General features: G+C 37.3%; 2 protein-coding genes across 3 annotated transcripts; both read left to right on the top strand.

Moving 5' to 3' along the window:
• Positions 1–519: 519 nt before the first annotated feature.
• On the top strand, positions 520–9727 carry LOC127942244 (voltage-dependent anion-selective channel protein 1). Of its 2 annotated transcripts, none has more exons than XM_052537934.1 (9): positions 520–670; positions 1506–1575; positions 3590–3639; positions 4950–5102; positions 5191–5243; positions 5731–5958; positions 6797–6947; positions 7459–7516; positions 8930–9727. In XM_052537934.1, exons 2-9 carry the CDS (start codon positions 1509–1511, stop codon positions 9019–9021), a joined length of 852 nt encoding a protein of 283 aa, XP_052393894.1. In that variant the 5' UTR covers positions 520–670; positions 1506–1508; the 3' UTR covers positions 9022–9727. The 2 variants fall into 2 exon arrangements, with proteins under 2 accessions (XP_052393894.1, XP_052393896.1); XM_052537936.1 differs by lacking the exon at positions 520–670 and adding an exon at positions 718–739.
• A 699-nt stretch (positions 9728–10426) lies between these two features.
• Positions 10427–15551, top strand: LOC127942196 (keratinocyte-associated transmembrane protein 2). Its single transcript, XM_052537855.1, has 3 exons — positions 10427–10588; positions 11969–12546; positions 14733–15551. Exons 1-3 carry the CDS (start codon positions 10453–10455, stop codon positions 14862–14864), a joined length of 846 nt encoding a protein of 281 aa, XP_052393815.1. The 5' UTR covers positions 10427–10452; the 3' UTR covers positions 14865–15551.
• Positions 15552–18771: the final 3220 nt, after the last annotated feature.

Genomic DNA, 18771 nt, shown 5'->3' with positions numbered 1-18771 from the left:
AAGAAGTGGCTGGAAGATCATCACATTGAAACTTTGGATCTGTTTGGATCTCCCCGGATCTCAATCCTATAGAGAACCTGTGGTCAGTCCTCAGAAGGCGAGTGGACAAGCAGAAGCCCACAAACTGTGATCAGCTCCGAGAACTAATAAGGCAAGAATGGACGGCCATCAGTCAGGACTCGGCCCAGAAGCTGATCACAAGCATGCCAGATTTTGTTTTCAATAAAAGCCTTTAAAACTTATGAAATTATTGTCATTGTGTACCATAGAAACATGTGGGAAAATAATCTGCTAATATCGAAGGAGCAAATTAAGCAAAACACAAAACTTATATCCCTTCCAAAACTTTTGGCCATCAATTTATATATATATATATATATAATCAAAATAATTACAACAACTAAATAATACACTGCAATACAATAAATAAAATTATAACTGATAAAAAAATTAAAACAGGAAATAAGAAGCAAATTGCAACCTCATAAAAAAAAAAAATTCCAGATGTATTTTCATCTCGAGGTGGAATCTGCTGAGATGATGCTCCAGTCCAGATGATTCTGCACGCGTGACGTCGTTACGCTCTTGCGTGAGTGGCGTAGTTCTGTGCACGTCGCATCCTCTCGGCTGAGTCCTGCCCGGCGCTGCACTGTTCTCACGACTTACACAGGTTTGTTCAAGTGCAAGATCTTCATCCTGCGGTAAAAATCAAAATCCGGGGCTCTCGCGTGAATCTGGAGTGAGTCCGGCGGCGATGCGGCGCATTAATGTCGCGAGCAGGGCCTGAATCAGTCGTAAATGCCACATGTGATGCATTTAATGCCCTTGTCGCGTTTGTGAATGTGCTCCGACTGAACATGATCAAACTCGCACTGTTTAAATGCATGTATTCTGCGCTCGACGCCTGTCTCACTGCGCATCGTTCTGAAAGAAACCCAAATAGATGTTGCAGTATTGCACGGGTGTTAAAGTCTGATTGGTGTTCATCTGTCCTCATTCTGCTCTGATGTTGGCTTAAACCTGCGCCATTGAGCTCTCAGTCCGATGCAGTGATCCTCATCTCACTCACACGCAGATCAGTGTTTGCAGTGTGTTTTGCTAATTTTTGTGTGTGTGTGTTTCTTCGCATCTTGTTTAGTCTCAGAGGAATACTCGCATGCATCGGTGCATGTTGTGTAGAAGGGACAGGCCTGAGTGTAATGCATGTGTCCGCCAGCATCTGGCCATTTTGCGATGATCAGCGTCTTCTAATAAAGGTTTCTGATTGGTCACTGTTCTCCAGTCACAGTATTATGTGGATTTTCCTCATGCACGGTCTGTTAATGCTCGTAAGGAAGGCGGAATGTCATTTGAAATCGCAGTATGTTCCTCACTAAATGCTGAAGAGGGTCCGATGGTTTAATATGAGGTTGATAATGATTTGCTGTGTGAAATGACTGACTGTGTTTGTCCTAGAGGTGACCCCTGGCTGACCTTCTTCACCTCTGACCCTCTCTGTGTTTCAGACAATGGCTGTTCCTCCAACATACGTGGACCTGGGCAAGTCTGCCAGGGACATCTTCACCAAAGGATATGGTACGACTTAATCTGGTTCATATTAGAGCTGCATACATACACAATACACAAACCTTTGCACACACACACACTTGCATAAGAAATCCATTAATCCCCCCCCCCCCCCACACCAAAAAAAATTCCATAATTTTTTTTTCCAAATTCCCTTTTTTCCTCATTTAAATTTTCCTGTATTCCATTTTTTTTTCTGGCTGATTTTTTTTATACTGTTTTAATGGTTGATTAAATTATATTAATCAAAAAGCATTTCTAAGTAATTGAAATCATGTACCTTACAATATTTAAATGCAATTTAATAAAAGTTTTCAATTCTCTGTGGAGTGTTACAATCTCTTGGTGCATGAAGAAGATCTGTTTAGTTTTAAAGACTAAAGTCTCAAATCCAAAGAGATATTTTTTATCAAAGTTAAGACTCTGCCACGCCCCTAAAACAGCTCGTTTAAACACGCCCCCACATCTCTACATCACTGTGTGGGAAGATTTGTGTAATGCGCCCAAATGCTGACGCAAAGAAAGAAGGCGTGGTTTCAGTAACACAGTTAGTGTTGAAGCAGTCAGAGAGATGTGTGTGTATCTAGGAGAAAGAAAAAACACTTTATTTGTTCTTCTGAAAGTAGATGCATTTAGATATCTTTAAGATTACTTACAAAAGAACAGCAACGCATTTAATGGACGACTGTTTCATGAACCTTGGAGAGGAGGTGATTCTGACTTTACTACGACAATCTGGTGCTTCTGACTGGAAGCATGTTATTAGTTTAGGTATTTGCTATTGATTGTTCAAATTTGGAGATTTGTGCATGTGAGAGAGAGAGAGAGAGAGAGAGAGACACAGAGAGGGAGGGAGGGAGGGAGAGAGAGAGAGGGAGGGAGAGAGAGAGAGGGAGGGAGAGGGAGGGAGAGAGAGAGGGAGGGGGAGGGAGAGAGAGAGGGAGGGAGAGGGAGGGAGAGAGAGAGAGGGAGGGAGAGGGAGGGAGAGAGAGAGAGAGAGAGAGAGAGAGAGAGAGAGAGAGAGAGAGAGAGAGAGAGAGAGAGAGAGAGAGGGGGTCACACAGTGGAGTCAGTGTCTTAATCATCCGTGTCTTGTGTTCTGCAAACACATACGAGCTTCATCTCTGAGTCTGTCACCATTCCGTTTCAGGATTGAATTGATGGTTAAACTAAGGACATTATTAACTATCTTCACATTTATATTGAAAAATCAAGATTGTGATTATGGAAAGGGGCGTTACATTTCCAGCGAGTGCTTGCTGTATTCGGCCAATCACAATGCACTGGGTCAGTTAGCCAATCAGAGCAGACTGTGCTTGTCAGGAGGAGGATGTGTTTGAGAGAGGCGGGGCTTAGAAGACCTACAATAATGTAAAGTATTTAAAAAATGTGTTTTTTGAACATTAAAGCATGTCAACATATTCTGTAATGCCAAATACACAAAATCATGATCTTTAAAAAAGCATCACATGACCCCTATAACAAAAGTAGCATTTTTGCTTTTAAGGCACTATCGATTTTCCTATCTGTTTTCCATTATTCCAAATTCTGTTTCATAAAATTTTATTAATCAAAAGCATCTCTAAATAATTTCTATATAGAAAAAAATTTAATAAATAAATAATATTATATAATATTCTATTATATTTAGAATCCAGCAATACTGTGTTGTGTATGTACATTTTACTGCCAAAATAAATTTTGGTAAATCATTTTTTTCTGGTTAATATTCCTCTAAAAATGTTTTAATAATAATTGTATTATAAATTGAAATCATCAGTTCTGATGGGTTTGTCACAAGCATATGCCATCGAACAACAGCATTGTTTTTAATGATGAATTATATGTTAACCTTAAAAATGTATTTCCCTTTGGAGGAAATGAATGGGAAGCCAACTTTTGCAGACAGGGAATAATTAAATGTTTTTCTGTCAGCTGTGTGAAACTGCTGATGGGTTTCTGCCATGGCCGCGGTCTCTTTATGTCGTTTTGTGTGTCAGTGATGTTTGTCTGTCATTTGCAGGTTTTGGTCTGATCAAGCTGGACTTGAAAACGAGGTCAGAGAGTGGATTGGTAAGTAGCCAGTGGATTTCAGTCAGAGACGTAATCAACAGTGCCATCATTCTGCCAAACTTGATGAAATATTGATGGGATTTCTGTTCACATGTCAATGAAATCATACAGTAGAAACAATGCTGATTTTGAAAAGAACGAATGTTTAATGTTTGCTCTTGATTGGTTTAGATTCTTAAGGAAAAATGTACTTTCGGTCCCACTTCATATTAGGTGGCCTTAACTACTATGTACTTAAAAAAAATAAGTACAATGTACTTATTGTGTTCATATTGTATTGTAAAACACTTTTGCTGCTATTGAGGTGGGATAGGGGTAAGGTTAGGGAGAGGGTTGGAGGTATGGGTAAGTTTAAGGGTGGGTTAAGGTGTAAAGTATTGTTCAATAGTGTAATTATTGGAATTTTAGAATTTATGTAGCTGCATCAAAATAAAGATATTATCAGAGGTAGTTACCCAAAACCACATGTGGACAGATGACATGATGTCACTGATTCGGGGGAAAAAACACACAAAATGACTTATTTTCGATATAAAAGTAATTGTGGCTGGATTTTTAAAATTTTTTTTTATCAAATTCTTGGGCATGTCAAAGATTAGTAGCAACATTGGCTTTGATGCATTGTTAGTTTTTGTGCAGTATTAGATATAAATTTTTTCTCCCTAATTTGTTGTTGGTGGCTTTTTTGCCCCATTGACGACATTTTTTGGTTGCAAAGCCATGACACCATGTAATCATGAATTCTTGATTGTTTGTGGTTTTCCCTTTTGGGAAGAGGTAAAATTTGTTATTTTTACAGTTGATTACTAGGTGGGACCATTAACCCTTTAGATAAGCCTTTTTTTGCACAGGCTTAGTTTCTGGCTTGTATACGTATAAAGACGTGTTTGTGCAGATGTCCTCGTCTAACTCTAACACTGCAAACACTGTAATCCATATACAGATTGAAATATGACAAAATAAGAGTTGTGTAACTTATTTATAGTGTCAAGAAAATTTTATATTACAGTGCATTTAATATAGTTTTACATTTCTCAGACATTTGATATTTAACAAAACTGAACATTTTTATGCCAAATTTATAGATATGTATTTTCAAATAGCAGTTTTTTTTGTTCTGAATCAGTAATCCTCAAGACCACATTCAATATTCATTCTAAAATTCTAAAAGTCCAGATACAGAAATCCAGATTGGACAGAGAGGGGGTCAGACGTCAAGCTTCTGGGTTAAACAGGAAAGAGGGTCATTAGTCTAATTTAAGTTTGAGTGATTGTCAGCTTGTGACGGATCTGTTCTCCTGCTGCTGTAGGAGTTCAAGAGCTCCGGCTCGGCCAACACCGAGACCAGCAAGGTAGCAGGAACACTGGAGACCAAGTACAAGTGGGCAGAACACGGCCTGACCTTCACTGAGAAGTGGAACACGGACAACACTCTGGGCACGGAGATCACTCTGGAGGACCAGGTACAGGCCCCCGAACACTGAGCTACACTGGATCAGACATGAATCAGATTCTTGTGATTGAACACCAGTGCTGCTTTCTTCTCCTCAGCTGGCTAAAGGACTGAAGCTGACGCTGGATTCCTCCTTCTCTCCGAACACTGGGTACGTGAAGTGATCACTGCGTCACAGTCAATGCAATCATGTGGTGATGTTTGGCATTTCCAGTGTAGATGTAATATATAAAGAGAAGGACGTGTTAGTTTTTGGTTGTGAGTCTAATCTGCAACTACACAGTTTGGAGAATTGCATTTGGAGAATTTTTTTTTTTTTTTATGTGTCCTAAAGATAAATTAAATAGTGATTTTTAAAATGCAATAAAAAAACGCATGCATTCTGAGTTTAGACAAAACTTTGTCATATATATATATATATATATATATATATATATATATATATATATATATATATATATATATAGAATAACACAAAATGAAACTAATTTGATAAACACATGTATTAATTTCGTTAAATCTCAGTCTAATCGCACTAAGCCATATTGCATTGATTAGTTGTGCAGCCCTAGTTAAACAAGCACATGAGAACGTTCTTCACACAAACTTTCACGTGCTTCTGTCATGACCTCCCACAGCAAGAAGAGCGGGAAGATCAAGAGCGGCTACCAGCACGAGCACATCAACCTGGGCTGTGACGTGGACTACGACATCAATGGCACCGCGGTGCACGGAGCCGTGGTCGTGGGCTTCGAGGGCTGGCTGGCCGGGTACCAGATGACCTTCGAGGCTGGGAGGAACCGGGTCACTCAGAGCAACTTCGCTGTGGGCTACAAGACCGACGAGTTCCAGCTCCACACAAACGTGTATGTACCAAACGCAGTATCATCAGACACACGGCAGCGAGTCTCCAGCAGTCGCAAGGTTAGAAAGCTGGGTTATTTATATATACGTTTATTCCCCGGCGATTGGATTTGTCAAGGGCTTTGCAGCATGAAGTAGCGCGCTGATGTCTGGTGCTTGTTTATATCACTGAAGCTCAAATCTTAAGGTGTGTGTTGTGTTTAGGGCTGCATATAACACACACACACTGCAACCTTTTTAATGAAAAATATGCAGGTTTTTTTTTTGTATAAAAAATATTATTAATATAAATAGTATAAAAGTAAAAACAATACTGCAATCTTTATTTTATAACAATATTTTTTCCATAAATGAAAAGAAAGTCTTAGATTAATAGTCATGGCATTAAGTATGCAAGCTTTCTCAGTTTTTTTTTTTTTTTTTGCAATACAAATATCTAAATATCCTGGACCCTCTTTCCTGTATAACCCTTAAGTTTGACCTCTGACCCACTTTTTTTGCACAGTGACTTTCTCCACTTTTAAATTTACAATTTTGAATTTTTGAAATTTAGAATATTGAATTTGGTGTTCCACATTCCTTCTTCATTTTGAAAACTTGAAGCTTATTGTTAAAAACTGGATTCATGGTGTCTAAGAATTTAGAACAAAGAAATCTGATATTTGAAAATGCATATCTATAAAATTGCTATAAAACATCCTACTTTTATTTGAAATGCAAACAAATTAGAAAAATAGTCATTGTTGTTATGCATTCTATTATGTGATTTAGTGAAATTAATTGTTGAAAAGAGGTATTTCAGTGCATTTTATTTCATTAAAAGATGTTTTCAAATGGCAGGAATGATGGAACAGAATTCGGAGGCTCCATTTACCAGAAGGTGAATGATAATCTGGAGACAGCGGTCAATCTGTCCTGGACCGCCGGCAACAGCAACACCCGCTTTGGCATCGCTGCCAAGTATCAGATCGATGCCGACGCTTCCTTCTCGGTAAGTTATCATTGCCGCTTTTTAGTTTTTGATCATGCTGCTTTTTCACTGATCAAGGCAGTCACGTCTCCTGGCATGATGATGTAACCTGAAAAAACCCCCAGATTTTTAACAAGCCTTAACTTCTGTGCATGTGAAAGAAACGACAACAGTGTTGCATGCTTTCACATCGTGATGTAGCCAAGCAGAATGCAGTCAGAATTTAACCTAAAATTAAAAATGTGAGTGCCTGTGTTTATAATGCATTATAAGGGTATTGTTAATGCATTATTATATAGTTTTGATTCATTCAAATGAATGCACGTAACCATACCTAGTGTGAATGGAGCCTAAAAATGACAGAGTTTGGATGAGATGTTGTGAAGCATGCTCAGCTAGGAAGACCCTGGTCTTCATGACGTTCAGCTGGTCATGAAAAATAAGCCCATGCTTACTGAAAAGGTGAAAATAAGTGCTATTTTGTTTTGTCGTCAGTGAATTTCGCAGTCAGACATGTTTTTGTCTCTTACAGGCCAAAGTGAATAATTCTAGCCTCGTCGGCCTGGGATATACTCAAACCTTGAAGCCTGGTGAGTATGTGAATCAGATGCAAGTTTTTTATTTTTATAAACCTGTTCTAAATGCATATGCAACTCCTGGATAACCTCTATCCTGATCCCACCTGAACCAACTAATCACAGTCGCAAGGATTGCTAGATACTTCAGGAAAGTGTGTTTGTGTGGGTTGAGGCTACGTCCACATTAATCCAAGCACATTTGGCTTTTGGTCCACACTAGCTATGCTTCCATGCACATTTTGAAGTATCGCATCAGAAATGCTAAATAATAATTTAGCTTAATTTTGAAAAACGTTTTTACACTAGCTTGAGGATGTTTTTTTAAATGTTAATGCCAAAAATGGGAGATAAAAACGCATTTGCCAAATAAATTCCTCTATATTTTCACTATAGGACAGGATAACTTAACTAAGCAGCATCTCATTGGACAGCATCTCAAATATTGTTTTGGTCATTCTGCAGTGACTGAGCCAAAGCCTGCCGTCAAGCTATTGCTGTATAATGGCTTCCCAGAGCTAACTTACACGACTGCGTTCCCAAACAGCTGCATCTGCCTCCGAAAGCAGAGAGCACATTTATTAAGTTTCATCCAGTCGCGCTTCCAGTGGCTTCTCTTACTTTGACAGTGATATTTAGTGGCAGTTAATCAGGACGATTTTGTTCTATTTGACTCGTTGAATGGAAATGGCGCTTATTTGCTATTTTTTTATGCAATAATCAAATTTTGTGCAAAAGTTAAATTTGCAACTTTGGATGGAAGCGCTGTTGGGCAGTTTTTGTCCTACCTTTTGTAGAAGCTTTCTCAAGTGAATAAATTTATGGTGCACAATATATATCGGCTGATGATTATTGCATATTTTTTCAGTAAAGCCGGTTCTCTAATCAGCGGTAAATTCCATCATGTGCGTGCTTTCACATAGAACAGCTGTTACTACACAGAGCCGTTGAATCCACGTTTATTAGCAGCTTTTTTTTAATCCGTATTTTACTACATCTCAGTTTCCACAAAAATATCTCAAACGTTTTCAACATTTTAAATAATCAGATTATAATTTATTTTTTCTTGAGCAGTAGATCATCATATTTTCATGATTTCTGAAGATCATGTGACACTGAAGACTGGAGGAATGATGCTGAAAATACAGCGGAGCATCACAGAAATACATTATAATTTAAAGCACCATAAAATAGAAAACCATTATTTTAAATTGCAGTAATATTTAACAATATTATAGTTTTTGTTCTGTATTTTTGATCAAATAAACGCAGCCTTGATGAGCAGAAAAGACTTCTTTAAAAAGAGTTTATAATCTTACTGATCCCAAACTGTGGCAATGTTTGTGTGCCGTTCTGTAGTTTTCAGTAAACTCTCTCTTGGATGTGGTCGTTCCTTGTCTAACTTTTCCCCCTCTTCTCACGGTTCAGGTATAAAGCTGACCCTCTCTGCTCTTCTGGATGGGAAGAACATTAACGCAGGTGGACACAAACTGGGTTTGGGTCTGGAGTTTGAGGCATAGGAAGCTGAGGATTGCAATAATCCTGTCTTGATATATATATATTTTGAATACCTATCCTCACACACCTTGTTTCTCTTCGATGCCCTGACCAAGGACACACACTATACACTTGTCAAATCCTGCATTAGTGATGGCTCACTTCTTCAGAGAGGGCAACAAATGCATATTTACCAGGTCACACAGAATGAGAGAAGAGCATCTGTAAAGCTGTAAATGGCTTGAAAATGTATTTTCACTACACTCAACATTATTTATTACAGTGTTGATCACGATTGAATATATTAGTGATGTTTCAGTTTTGGGAAGGGGAGCACTGGGTAGAAAGGCAGATGTTTGTATCAGACAACACTAATATTAGGTCACAACATTCCTGATCTACAGCTTGAACGAAGGGACCTGTATGACACTGAGACCTCTTTAGTTGGGTGCGTTTATGTTTTTGTCTCGTCTGTGTGAGTGAAACCACATGTGTATCTCGTCCATTATTGTTTTTCCGCTGCATACTGCCTGTTCCTTTGATAGCAAAACTCTTTCAGCTCTCCCTGAACTAAAGGAGGCTGGAAACAAGCTCCTGACACATTGGATAGAGCATAAAAGATCTGAACAGGTGGATGTAGTCCTCCGTTTCTAAATGTAGGATAAGAATACTGTGGATTTAGCAGTATGGATACTTTAAGTTGAATAAAACATTTCAACCTGGACCACATTCGACTGTGCAGTTTGGCGTTTTGTTCTGAAAATCATGTCTTTTTGGATATAATAACTGAAAGTAGTTGTTTTCTTAAATGTGCATTTCTAACTTGTATAAACAGAAGTTGCAGTAGGTACTCAAGACTTCAGTATAGCTTACAATGTGCCATTGTCTGCTTTTTTTGTCAGTGTAAGATGCACTCACATTTATTAAAGGGGACCTGCACAACATACTTTTTTAAAGAAATATAACAATAACAAAAATTAAAATGTACACATATATGTGTGTGTGTGTGTATATATATATATATATATATGTGTGTGTGTGTGTGTGTGTGTGTATCCCTTTTATATATTTTGTTTTAACCCCTTTGCGTCCCAATTGGTATACTATCGTCCTAAATAATATTCGAAAATATAATTAAATGGGTACTACTTCCGGTTAAAATACGAAGTGCAGATCGATGCATCGATCAATTTTGCCCAGAACACATCGCGTTGGACGAGGAGTCGATTAGAACTACAAATGCGCATTCAAAGGTGTTTAAAACTACAAACATGGCGGATGTGCGAGACCGATGGCCAGGCCAGTAGTATCTAACATGACTGTTTTTCATTGTTTTCAGCGTTTTATTTAATCTACTGCAACATTATTAACTTTTTAGTCAGCGTCCGTTAAAAACGCAGTTATGAAGAATTCTTTTTGCTTGAAAATATGGACTGTTAGAGGCAACACGGAGCATGCGCGCACCGATGACGTCAGCACTGAACATGGCTGCGGTGGGGAAGACGGGAGTCGGTGACTCCGCAGCGGGAATAATCGCAGTTTTACTGTCACTGCAGATCCTTTCTGTGAGCTGCACAACGGCACCGGAAGGTTAGTAGAGGATCTCTTTCTAAACCTCAAAAGGGTGTAATTTATAATGTCAGAGAGTGTCAGTTATTTACCGAAAGAGCCCGTGTCCCTTGTGAATGAATCCCATGAAACGTTACAATTACTCTCTAAACGTCTTTCTCATCAAATGTGTGTGTCTAGGAACTGATAAATATCACGTTTACACAGTGTTATACAAGTACCCAACAGAAACTCGCACAACACTTCTGAGCGTTGATGGTAATACCGGAAGTCTCGTGTTTTTATGTGACGTGCTCAGTTTCGCAGCTTCCGTAAACACTGGTCTATGGTTATGACCTACAATATGAGCTTACACCTCACCAGTCTGTTAATATAATTTTTTTTTATTGTAAATTTTTGCTGTCTCTCCTGATAAATTTGTTATTTGTATTCCATATTAGTCGCAGTGTTTGTTTTTGCAGCGGTGAAAATGAAAGTGTAACACGAGATCAAATGGAAATCTGGTTTTCATTTTTACAATGAATCACAGTACAACAGCTGACCTGCCATTTGTAAACATTTAGATCTAAAATTATTATATAATATTCATCCAATTACTCTTGTTACTAATGAATTAATCCTGTTCCACTCAGAAGAATCTGTAATTCATGCTTTAATAAGCCGGAATCAAAAACTTAGATCATCATTTACTGTTGACATTGACGACTCTAAACTGAGGCTTTGATTCATTCGCAGGAAATAGATGTTGATTATGCAAATTCCAAAACCGAAATACTTGTAGTAAAGTTTGATTGTAATTAGACTAAATTCACTTTATTATTGATAACATGATTACATATTAATCAATAATCAGATGACTATAATTACACAGAAAGCTGAGAGACCACAGCGTTTGAAACCTGGATTTACAGAAATAATTTCAGCTTTAATAAGCATTTTTTTTTAAACATTGCACCAGCTACATATGAACACATTCATTTTTATTTGAATGATCAAACCGTGGGTTATTTATTAAGTATTACTGTCTTTGGAAGTTTCTCGTCTTTCCAACACAATTATTTTTAAATGACTTGGGTTTCTATTTTTAATGATGTAACTAAATAATAGCATTTCCTTAACCTCACATCCCCTGCAGCACCTTCAGAAACATGAACATATATATTTTTTTCTTTTTATATTGTTATATCAATATGGCACAATATTATTTTATTTAATTTGATTTCGGTCGCAAGTAGTCAAAAAGTAATCTGATTATATTAGCTAAAATGTGTACTGTAATGGATTATGTAACTAACTACAATTTTTGTCATGTAATTTGGAATAACAGGCTACTATTTGTAAGTACTCTAAAGCACTGCAACAGTATTACTGTAATTGCTTTTAATGTGGCTTTTTTCACAGCTGGCGTAGGCAATATGAACAAAACCATCATTATACCTAATAAGAACACGTCGAGCATCCAGAATGGCAGTCTTCAGAGGGAATCGCCCGAGTTGAATGTGATGGCAGCTTCTACTGTCGAAAACGACATCAGCACCAAATCAGCAGACACTCCTACTGCTCCACCTACGACTGCCTCCTCAGACCTGCACAAAACCACTCCAGACCAGCTTACATCCACCAAACACAGACCACCAGAGACCACCCCTACACCTTCAAACAAGCCCACCACCGGCTCCACCCCTGCAGCTGACGAAACCGACATTACCTTCGATTACACGTCCCCCCGCACGTCTCAAGAACCAGACATAAGCTTTGAAGATGGCGTCGATGATGATGGTGATATTGGTGAAAACACGAAGGCGCCTCAAGACGGCAAGGAAGGAAAGAAAAACTCCCCTAAGAGCTCTGAAGAAATGAATAACCAAATCGAAGACCCCTACACCCCACAGGATGAAGATTCCCACTTCTTCTTTCATCTGGTCATCATCGCCTTTCTGGTGGCCATCGTGTACATCACCTACCACAACAAGAGAAAGGTAAGCATTACGTGTCCACGGGCTTATGTTTGATATGGTGGGATGCATGGTTTAAACTTATTGCATTTACTCTAAATAACCCCAGTAGTTCCAATCGCATTTTGACACTCAGTAGGGAAATGTAAGCATGTGTAGAAATGCCATTAGAAGTGCTCTAGCTGTGCGTTAGGGCTGCAAGATTAAATGAAATCAATTGATGCGCTGCATGCTTTTGCATGCACCAGTCATCCTAACAAACTCATAATGAGAAGCACTGTAGAAGGGCTCCTGCGGTTTACTGTCAGAATAAAAGTTAGATGGTGTAAAGTTTGAAATGTTAGTCTAGCAGTTTTACAGTTGTAATGTAAAATGTATTATTATTTAGTTTTTCTTGAATACTTCAAATACTTTTTATTTTATTTTACAGTAGTAATATTTTTTTATTTTTCATTTTCTATTTATATTCAGTAGTGTTAATAGTAATAATAAGTAATATCAAATTGTGCAGTCCCACAAACAAGCAAAGCAATCCTCCTGTTTTTAAATGTATTTTAATAAAATCGCACCACAAACTGTGTCCCTCTAATAATTTTACTACTGCAGTGTGTAAAATAAATGATAGATTCAAGTTATTATTAAATCAAATTATTTGTGTGTATGTATATAAGTAGGAGAAGTATAGGAAAGTATATTTATTACAGTCAAAAATTCAATTAAGGTTTTCCCTGTTTAGCGGAAATCGTATCAATATAATTTTTTTATTGTTAAAGTATTGTATCAAAGTTAGAAATATGAGTATCTTGACTATACCAATTCTCACACTGTGTATATAAGAGTGAAATAAATTAGTGAATGAGTAAGTGAAGTAAGTGAATGGAATGAAATAAGTGAATGAGTGAAAAGAGTGAGTGAAATAAGTGAGTGAGTGAGTGAGTGAAAAGAGTGAGTGAAATAAGTGAGTGAGTGAAAAGAGTGAGTGAAATAAGTGAGTGAATGAGAGAAAAGAGTGAGTGAAATAAGTGAGTGAGTGAGTGAGTGAAATGTGAGTGAAATAATGAGTGAGTGAAAAGAGAGTGAAATAATGAGTGAGTGAGTGAGTGAAATGAGTGAATGAGTGAGTGAGTGAATGAGTGAAAAGAGTGAGTGAAATAAGTGAGTGAGTGAGTGAGTGAAAAGAGTGAGTGAAATAAGTGAGTGAGTGAAAAGAGTGAGTGAAATAAGTGAGTGAATGAGAGAAAAGAGTGAGTGAAATAAGTGAGTGAGTGAGTGAGTGAAATGTGAGTGAAATAATGAGTGAGTGAAAAGAGAGTGAAATAATGAGTGAGTGAGTGAAATGAGTGAATGAGTGAGTGAGTGAATGAGTGAAAAGAGTGAGTGAAATAATGAGTGAGTGAAAAGAGTGAAATAATGAGTGAGTGAATGAGTGAAAAGAGTTAGTGAAATAATGAGTGAATGAGTGAAATAATTTAGTGAGTGAGTGAAATTAGTGAAATAATTTAGTGAGTGAAATTAGTGAGTGAGTTAGTGAAATAAATGAGTGAGTGAATGAGTGAAAAGAGTGAGTGAAATAATGAATGAGTTAAATGAGTGAAAAGAGGGAGTGAAATAATTAAGTGAGTGAAATGAGTGAGTGAAGAGTGAGTGAAATAATGAGTGAAGTGAGTGAATGAATGAGTGAAAAGAGTATAATAATAAATGAGTGAAAAGAGTGAAATAATTGAGTGAGTGAAAAGAGTGAGTGAAATAATTTAATGAGTGAAAAGAGTGAGTGAAATTATTTAGTGAATGAGTGAAATAATTTAGTGAGTCAGTGAAATAAGTGAATGAGTTAGTGGAATGAGTGAAATGAATGAGTGAAAAGAGTGAGTGAAATAATTTTGTGAGTGAAATGAGTGAGTGAAATTAGTGAGTGAGCAAAATAAGTGAGTGAGTTAGTGAAATGAGTGAGTGAAAAGAGTGAGTGAAATAATGAATGAGTGAAAAGAGGGAGTGAAATAATTTAGTGAGTGAAATAAATGAGTGAAGAGTGAGTGAAATAATGAGTGAGTGAATGAATGAGTGAAAAGAGAGTGAAATAATTTAGTGAGTGAGTGAAAAGAATGAGTGAAAAGAGTGAGTGAAATAATTTAGTGAGTGAAATGAGTGAAAAGAGTGAGTGAAATAAATGAGTGAGTGTTATTATGATGGACCTCTTCTCTGTGTTTCAGCTGATGCTGCTGGCTCAGAGTCGCCGCTGGCGGGACGGTTTCTGCTCGCGTGGGGTGGAGTATCACCGGCTCGACCACAACGTCAACGAGGCCATGCCTTCGCTCAAGATGACCAACGATTACATCTTTTGAAGGACTGCAATCAGCTGATTTTGTCCACACATGGTGTCTTATTTATTCAGGGGAGGAGGGATTGTGCTTTAGTAGTTTGTTTGTGTGCACTCTTCAGATGGATTAGTTCTCATTTTCTTCTTCTTGTTCTTCGGTTTCTGTAAAATCATACGGATTTTTCTCTAATTTAATAATTCTTGAAGAAAATCAAATGAAGTTCTGTCCCTGTAAATATCTGATTATAAAGCTGCGGTCTGTCACATAGGCCCAGATCAAAGTAGCGGTAACTATTGTGAGTTCAGCACAGCCATGCTAACTCCAGTACAGATTAAATGTGTGTGTGTGTGTGTGTGTTTGCTTGTTATGTTTGGGTTATGACTTCAGTGAAGTTGTTGTGTATGAGCCAGGCCTGCTGTTGACAAAGCTTCAGAGATTTATGGCAAATAAGCATACAACTGTTATTTCTTTTTTTCACTTGCTTTTGAGCATTGGTCCATCTCAACATGACTGTAGCAGCAGCAGGAGACATCAATATGTGTGTGCAGATCTGTTTTAGCTATAACACTAATAACACACACTACAGCTTCTTCATCTCTGATTCCTGTCAGAGCACATGAAGGTTGTGTCTGTGCATGAAGACAGCATATTGATTTCTTTTTCAATCATCATGAATTTTGTTCATCAATAAAGCACCTCTGTATGCAGACAGATACTGCGTATTTATTTCATTATGATAATGGATTTTATTACACTGTATTATTACACATATGCACATCAGCAAATGATGCCATATGCAAATAAAAAGTAATGCAAAAATAAGGGGGAAATGTATGAAACTAATTCTTGTAACTTATTTATTAACCTTGAAATGTACCTGTGTGTGAACAGCCACTAGAGTGTAGTAGAGACCAAGAAACAAGTATACAGAGACTTTCAATTCAAATAGTTGCTTCTGGCTAAAATAGGAGGAGTCCATAATACATAATATTGCTTTCTCAGTGAAATAGTCTTCTGGTCTGAAACAGGAGAGAAGTCTGCACAGATCAATCAGAATCAGAATTAGCTTTATTCGCCAGGTGTGCGCAAACACACAAGGATTTTGTTGTTTTTAAGGTGCTCCTGGTAGATACACACACATCTGACATGAGAACAACAACAACAACATTTCAATAGTAAGACTTGACTTCATAAATAATGTGTATGATTCTGGAACAGTAGATCGATTTATGTACAGATTAATCAAGCATCATTTATAAGCCAAAACAGATCTAAACAAATAAGTGGCTGGATTTTGATTTGAGAGACAACAGGCGATGCACTTTTTCACAAGATGAAGCGTTATTATGGTTTACCAACTCATATTTTTGCTAGAAGTTACTGTTTAAATGTCTTGATGGATTTGTTACAGATATGCATTTTTGTCTTTGTTAAATGATGAACTGTGGATTATTGAAACGTTTTTCTATCAGCTGTTTGAACTCTTTCTTTGAATTCTGACGGCACCCATTCACTGCAGAGGCACTTATGCAATGCTACATTTCTCCAGAGGTTTTCAGCAAATTGTCATTTCTTGGTGAACTGGTATTACTAATATCCTACAAAGTTGAAAGGCAGGAGCTGTAATTTATTATAAATAAAATAATGCAATATTTAAATGTAATTGAATAAAAACAACAAAATAAAAAAATGAACAAAAATTGTATTTGTAGTTAAAAATATAATTATGATTCCATCTGTGGGTTTGTAATAATCATATAACTACGGGAGGCGGTCTCAGGTTTGATTATGCAAAGACAAAAGGTTGGGAAGCACTGCTCTGGGAAGACCAGGACATGAAACACTGAATCAAGACCCAAACTCATCTCCTGTCTGGAGGGCACGAGGGCAGCTTTCATCTGTCGCACGGCCTGTCCGACATCTCCAGGAACCTTCGCATGGCTCTTAATGAGAGCATTCATGTCCCACAATGCATCTGCAGGGATGCAGGAAATTGCTTTCCAGTCTGAGCAGTAGCTACTGATGGGCCTTGATTGTGGTCAGGTAAAAAAAACAAGGCATCAAGACGAGTGATGGAGAAACAGACGGTTCTGAAACAACACAAATAACCCGGTTTGATTTAGAGAAATAGGCTCTGAAATCTGTCCAGATTTCTGATGTTTTTTCTTTCACTTACTCTGTGTGAGTGGAATCTGATAAATTAAAGGGGTTTATTAATTCTAGTCTGAGCCAGATCTCAAATTGAGTTGTCCACATTAAAAAAAAAAAAAAATTATATATATATATATATATATACATATATTGCCAGTTCCAGTTTGTCTTGGATTTTATAAAATGCAGCGTTACAACTAACAAATATTAGTCTATAGATCTAAATTTTTTGTGTCTATTTTTTTTCTTCTTCTACTGTTTGAATGTTCTTGAAGGGTGAGTTTTAAAGGTGATTTAAACATTTTAAAATCATTTGATGTTTACTGGTTGTTAAGTTTTTTACATTTTATTTCAGAAACAATTAATTTCCTTTTATTTTCATTTTACACTAAACTGACTACTGGCCGAGTCGGAGACTTTCCATCAAAAAACTGAAAATGTCATTACTAACCAGATACTATACCCTCTAAGACAAAAAGGTACAAAATTTGGCATTTTTTTTCCGGAAAGTTCAACTTTGTACCTTAGTGTACCCCTTGAGGGTGCATATTGGTCCCTTAAAAGTATTGTCAATGCATATATGCTAACAGGTACATAATATAAAAGTTACCAGCCCAGTAACAGCTTTTGTACCTTTTATTTCTGAGAGTGTTTCAACATCTCATTCCCAAACCCATCTGACCAAGGAAAACATGAATCATCATGGTCTTCTGTTGTTACATTAAACCACTCGAAGGAAGTCATCATTGGCCATGCATCTATATAATATAAACTAGTTTCATTCTTTCAGGCAGTTTCTGGTTCCTGGGCTTTTTTTTTACTGACAAATACAATTGCAAACCTTTCCCTTCACATGCATGCTACAATAGTATAGTGTGATGATTCCTGAGTTATTACACGTTTACCACATCAAAGGAATAGTTCACCCAGAATTAAAATGTGTCCTCACCCTCAAATAATCCAAGATGTAGAGTTTGTTTTTTCATAAGATTTGGAGAATGTAGCATTGCATCAGTGTCTCATCAATGGATGCTCTGCAGTGAATGGGTGCCGTCAGAATGAGAGTCCAAACAGCTGATAAACACATCACAATAATCCACAAGTAATCCACAGCACTCAACACAGCACCCTTCCAAACTTTGCGGGGGACCTTGTAATATTCTGAGATGAAGGGCTTTATTAGCTTGAGATTTGTTCATTTTGATTGCAGGGCTGTTTGGTTCTTAACAGTCTAGGTTTAGTGACTTATCAAACGGCAGCGCTCTCCCACTGATGCATGATTAAAGAAACTGCTCTCTATCTCTCCTCCTAAATATACACCAGGCTTATCTTCTTAGGGTTCTGCCTCAACAAGAGTATTATTATTTAAGTCTCATCTAATCCAGCTGTTTAATTCCTGTAGGGTTGGAGGAAGTTTGATTTAATTCCCTTTCTGAGGAAAATGATCACTTTTACTTACTCCTGGTTACATTTAAGCTAGAATCTGAACTGCTGATATTTAGGTACAGATATGTATGTATATAGGTTACCTACAGCTGTTTTTCTTTTGAATGATCCGGTCCAAGTGCATTGAATGATGATGAAAATAAATGTTTTTTTGTTGGTGTGTAAACATTCATCCCCCCATGAATCTAATGGACCTCTATGAAACCGAATCGGAGCAATAAATACTGTGCTAAATCTCAAAGAAACTTATTCTCTAAATGATGTTATTAAGTCATTCTCCTGTCATCGCTCACATAGGTTTGTCCCTGTGTACTTTCCTTAAAGAGATGATAAA

This window comes from Carassius gibelio, chromosome A21 (genome assembly GCF_023724105.1).
Source record: "Carassius gibelio isolate Cgi1373 ecotype wild population from Czech Republic chromosome A21, carGib1.2-hapl.c, whole genome shotgun sequence".
Lineage (NCBI taxonomy): Eukaryota > Metazoa > Chordata > Actinopteri > Cypriniformes > Cyprinidae > Carassius > Carassius gibelio.
Note: the sequence above shows the minus strand (reverse complement) of the source record. Positions and strands in the feature narration are given on the sequence as shown.

Excerpts from the sequence above, each read along its gene's own strand:
- LOC127942244 (XM_052537934.1), top strand. The coding sequence starts at position 1,509 with ATGGCTGTTCCTCCAACATACGTGGACCTGGGCAAGTCTGCCAGGGAC. Across the intron at positions 5,103-5,190 it reads AGATCACTCTGGAGGACCAG|CTGGCTAAAGGACTGAAGCT; the intron begins GTACAGGCCCCC and ends TCTTCTCCTCAG. Across the intron at positions 5,959-6,796 it reads TTCCAGCTCCACACAAACGT|GAATGATGGAACAGAATTCG; the intron begins GTATGTACCAAA and ends TTCAAATGGCAG.
- LOC127942196 (XM_052537855.1), top strand. The coding sequence starts at position 10,453 with ATGCGCGCACCGATGACGTCAGCACTGAACATGGCTGCGGTGGGGAAG. Across the intron at positions 10,589-11,968 it reads CTGCACAACGGCACCGGAAG|CTGGCGTAGGCAATATGAAC; the intron begins GTTAGTAGAGGA and ends CTTTTTTCACAG. Across the intron at positions 12,547-14,732 it reads CCTACCACAACAAGAGAAAG|CTGATGCTGCTGGCTCAGAG; the intron begins GTAAGCATTACG and ends TCTGTGTTTCAG.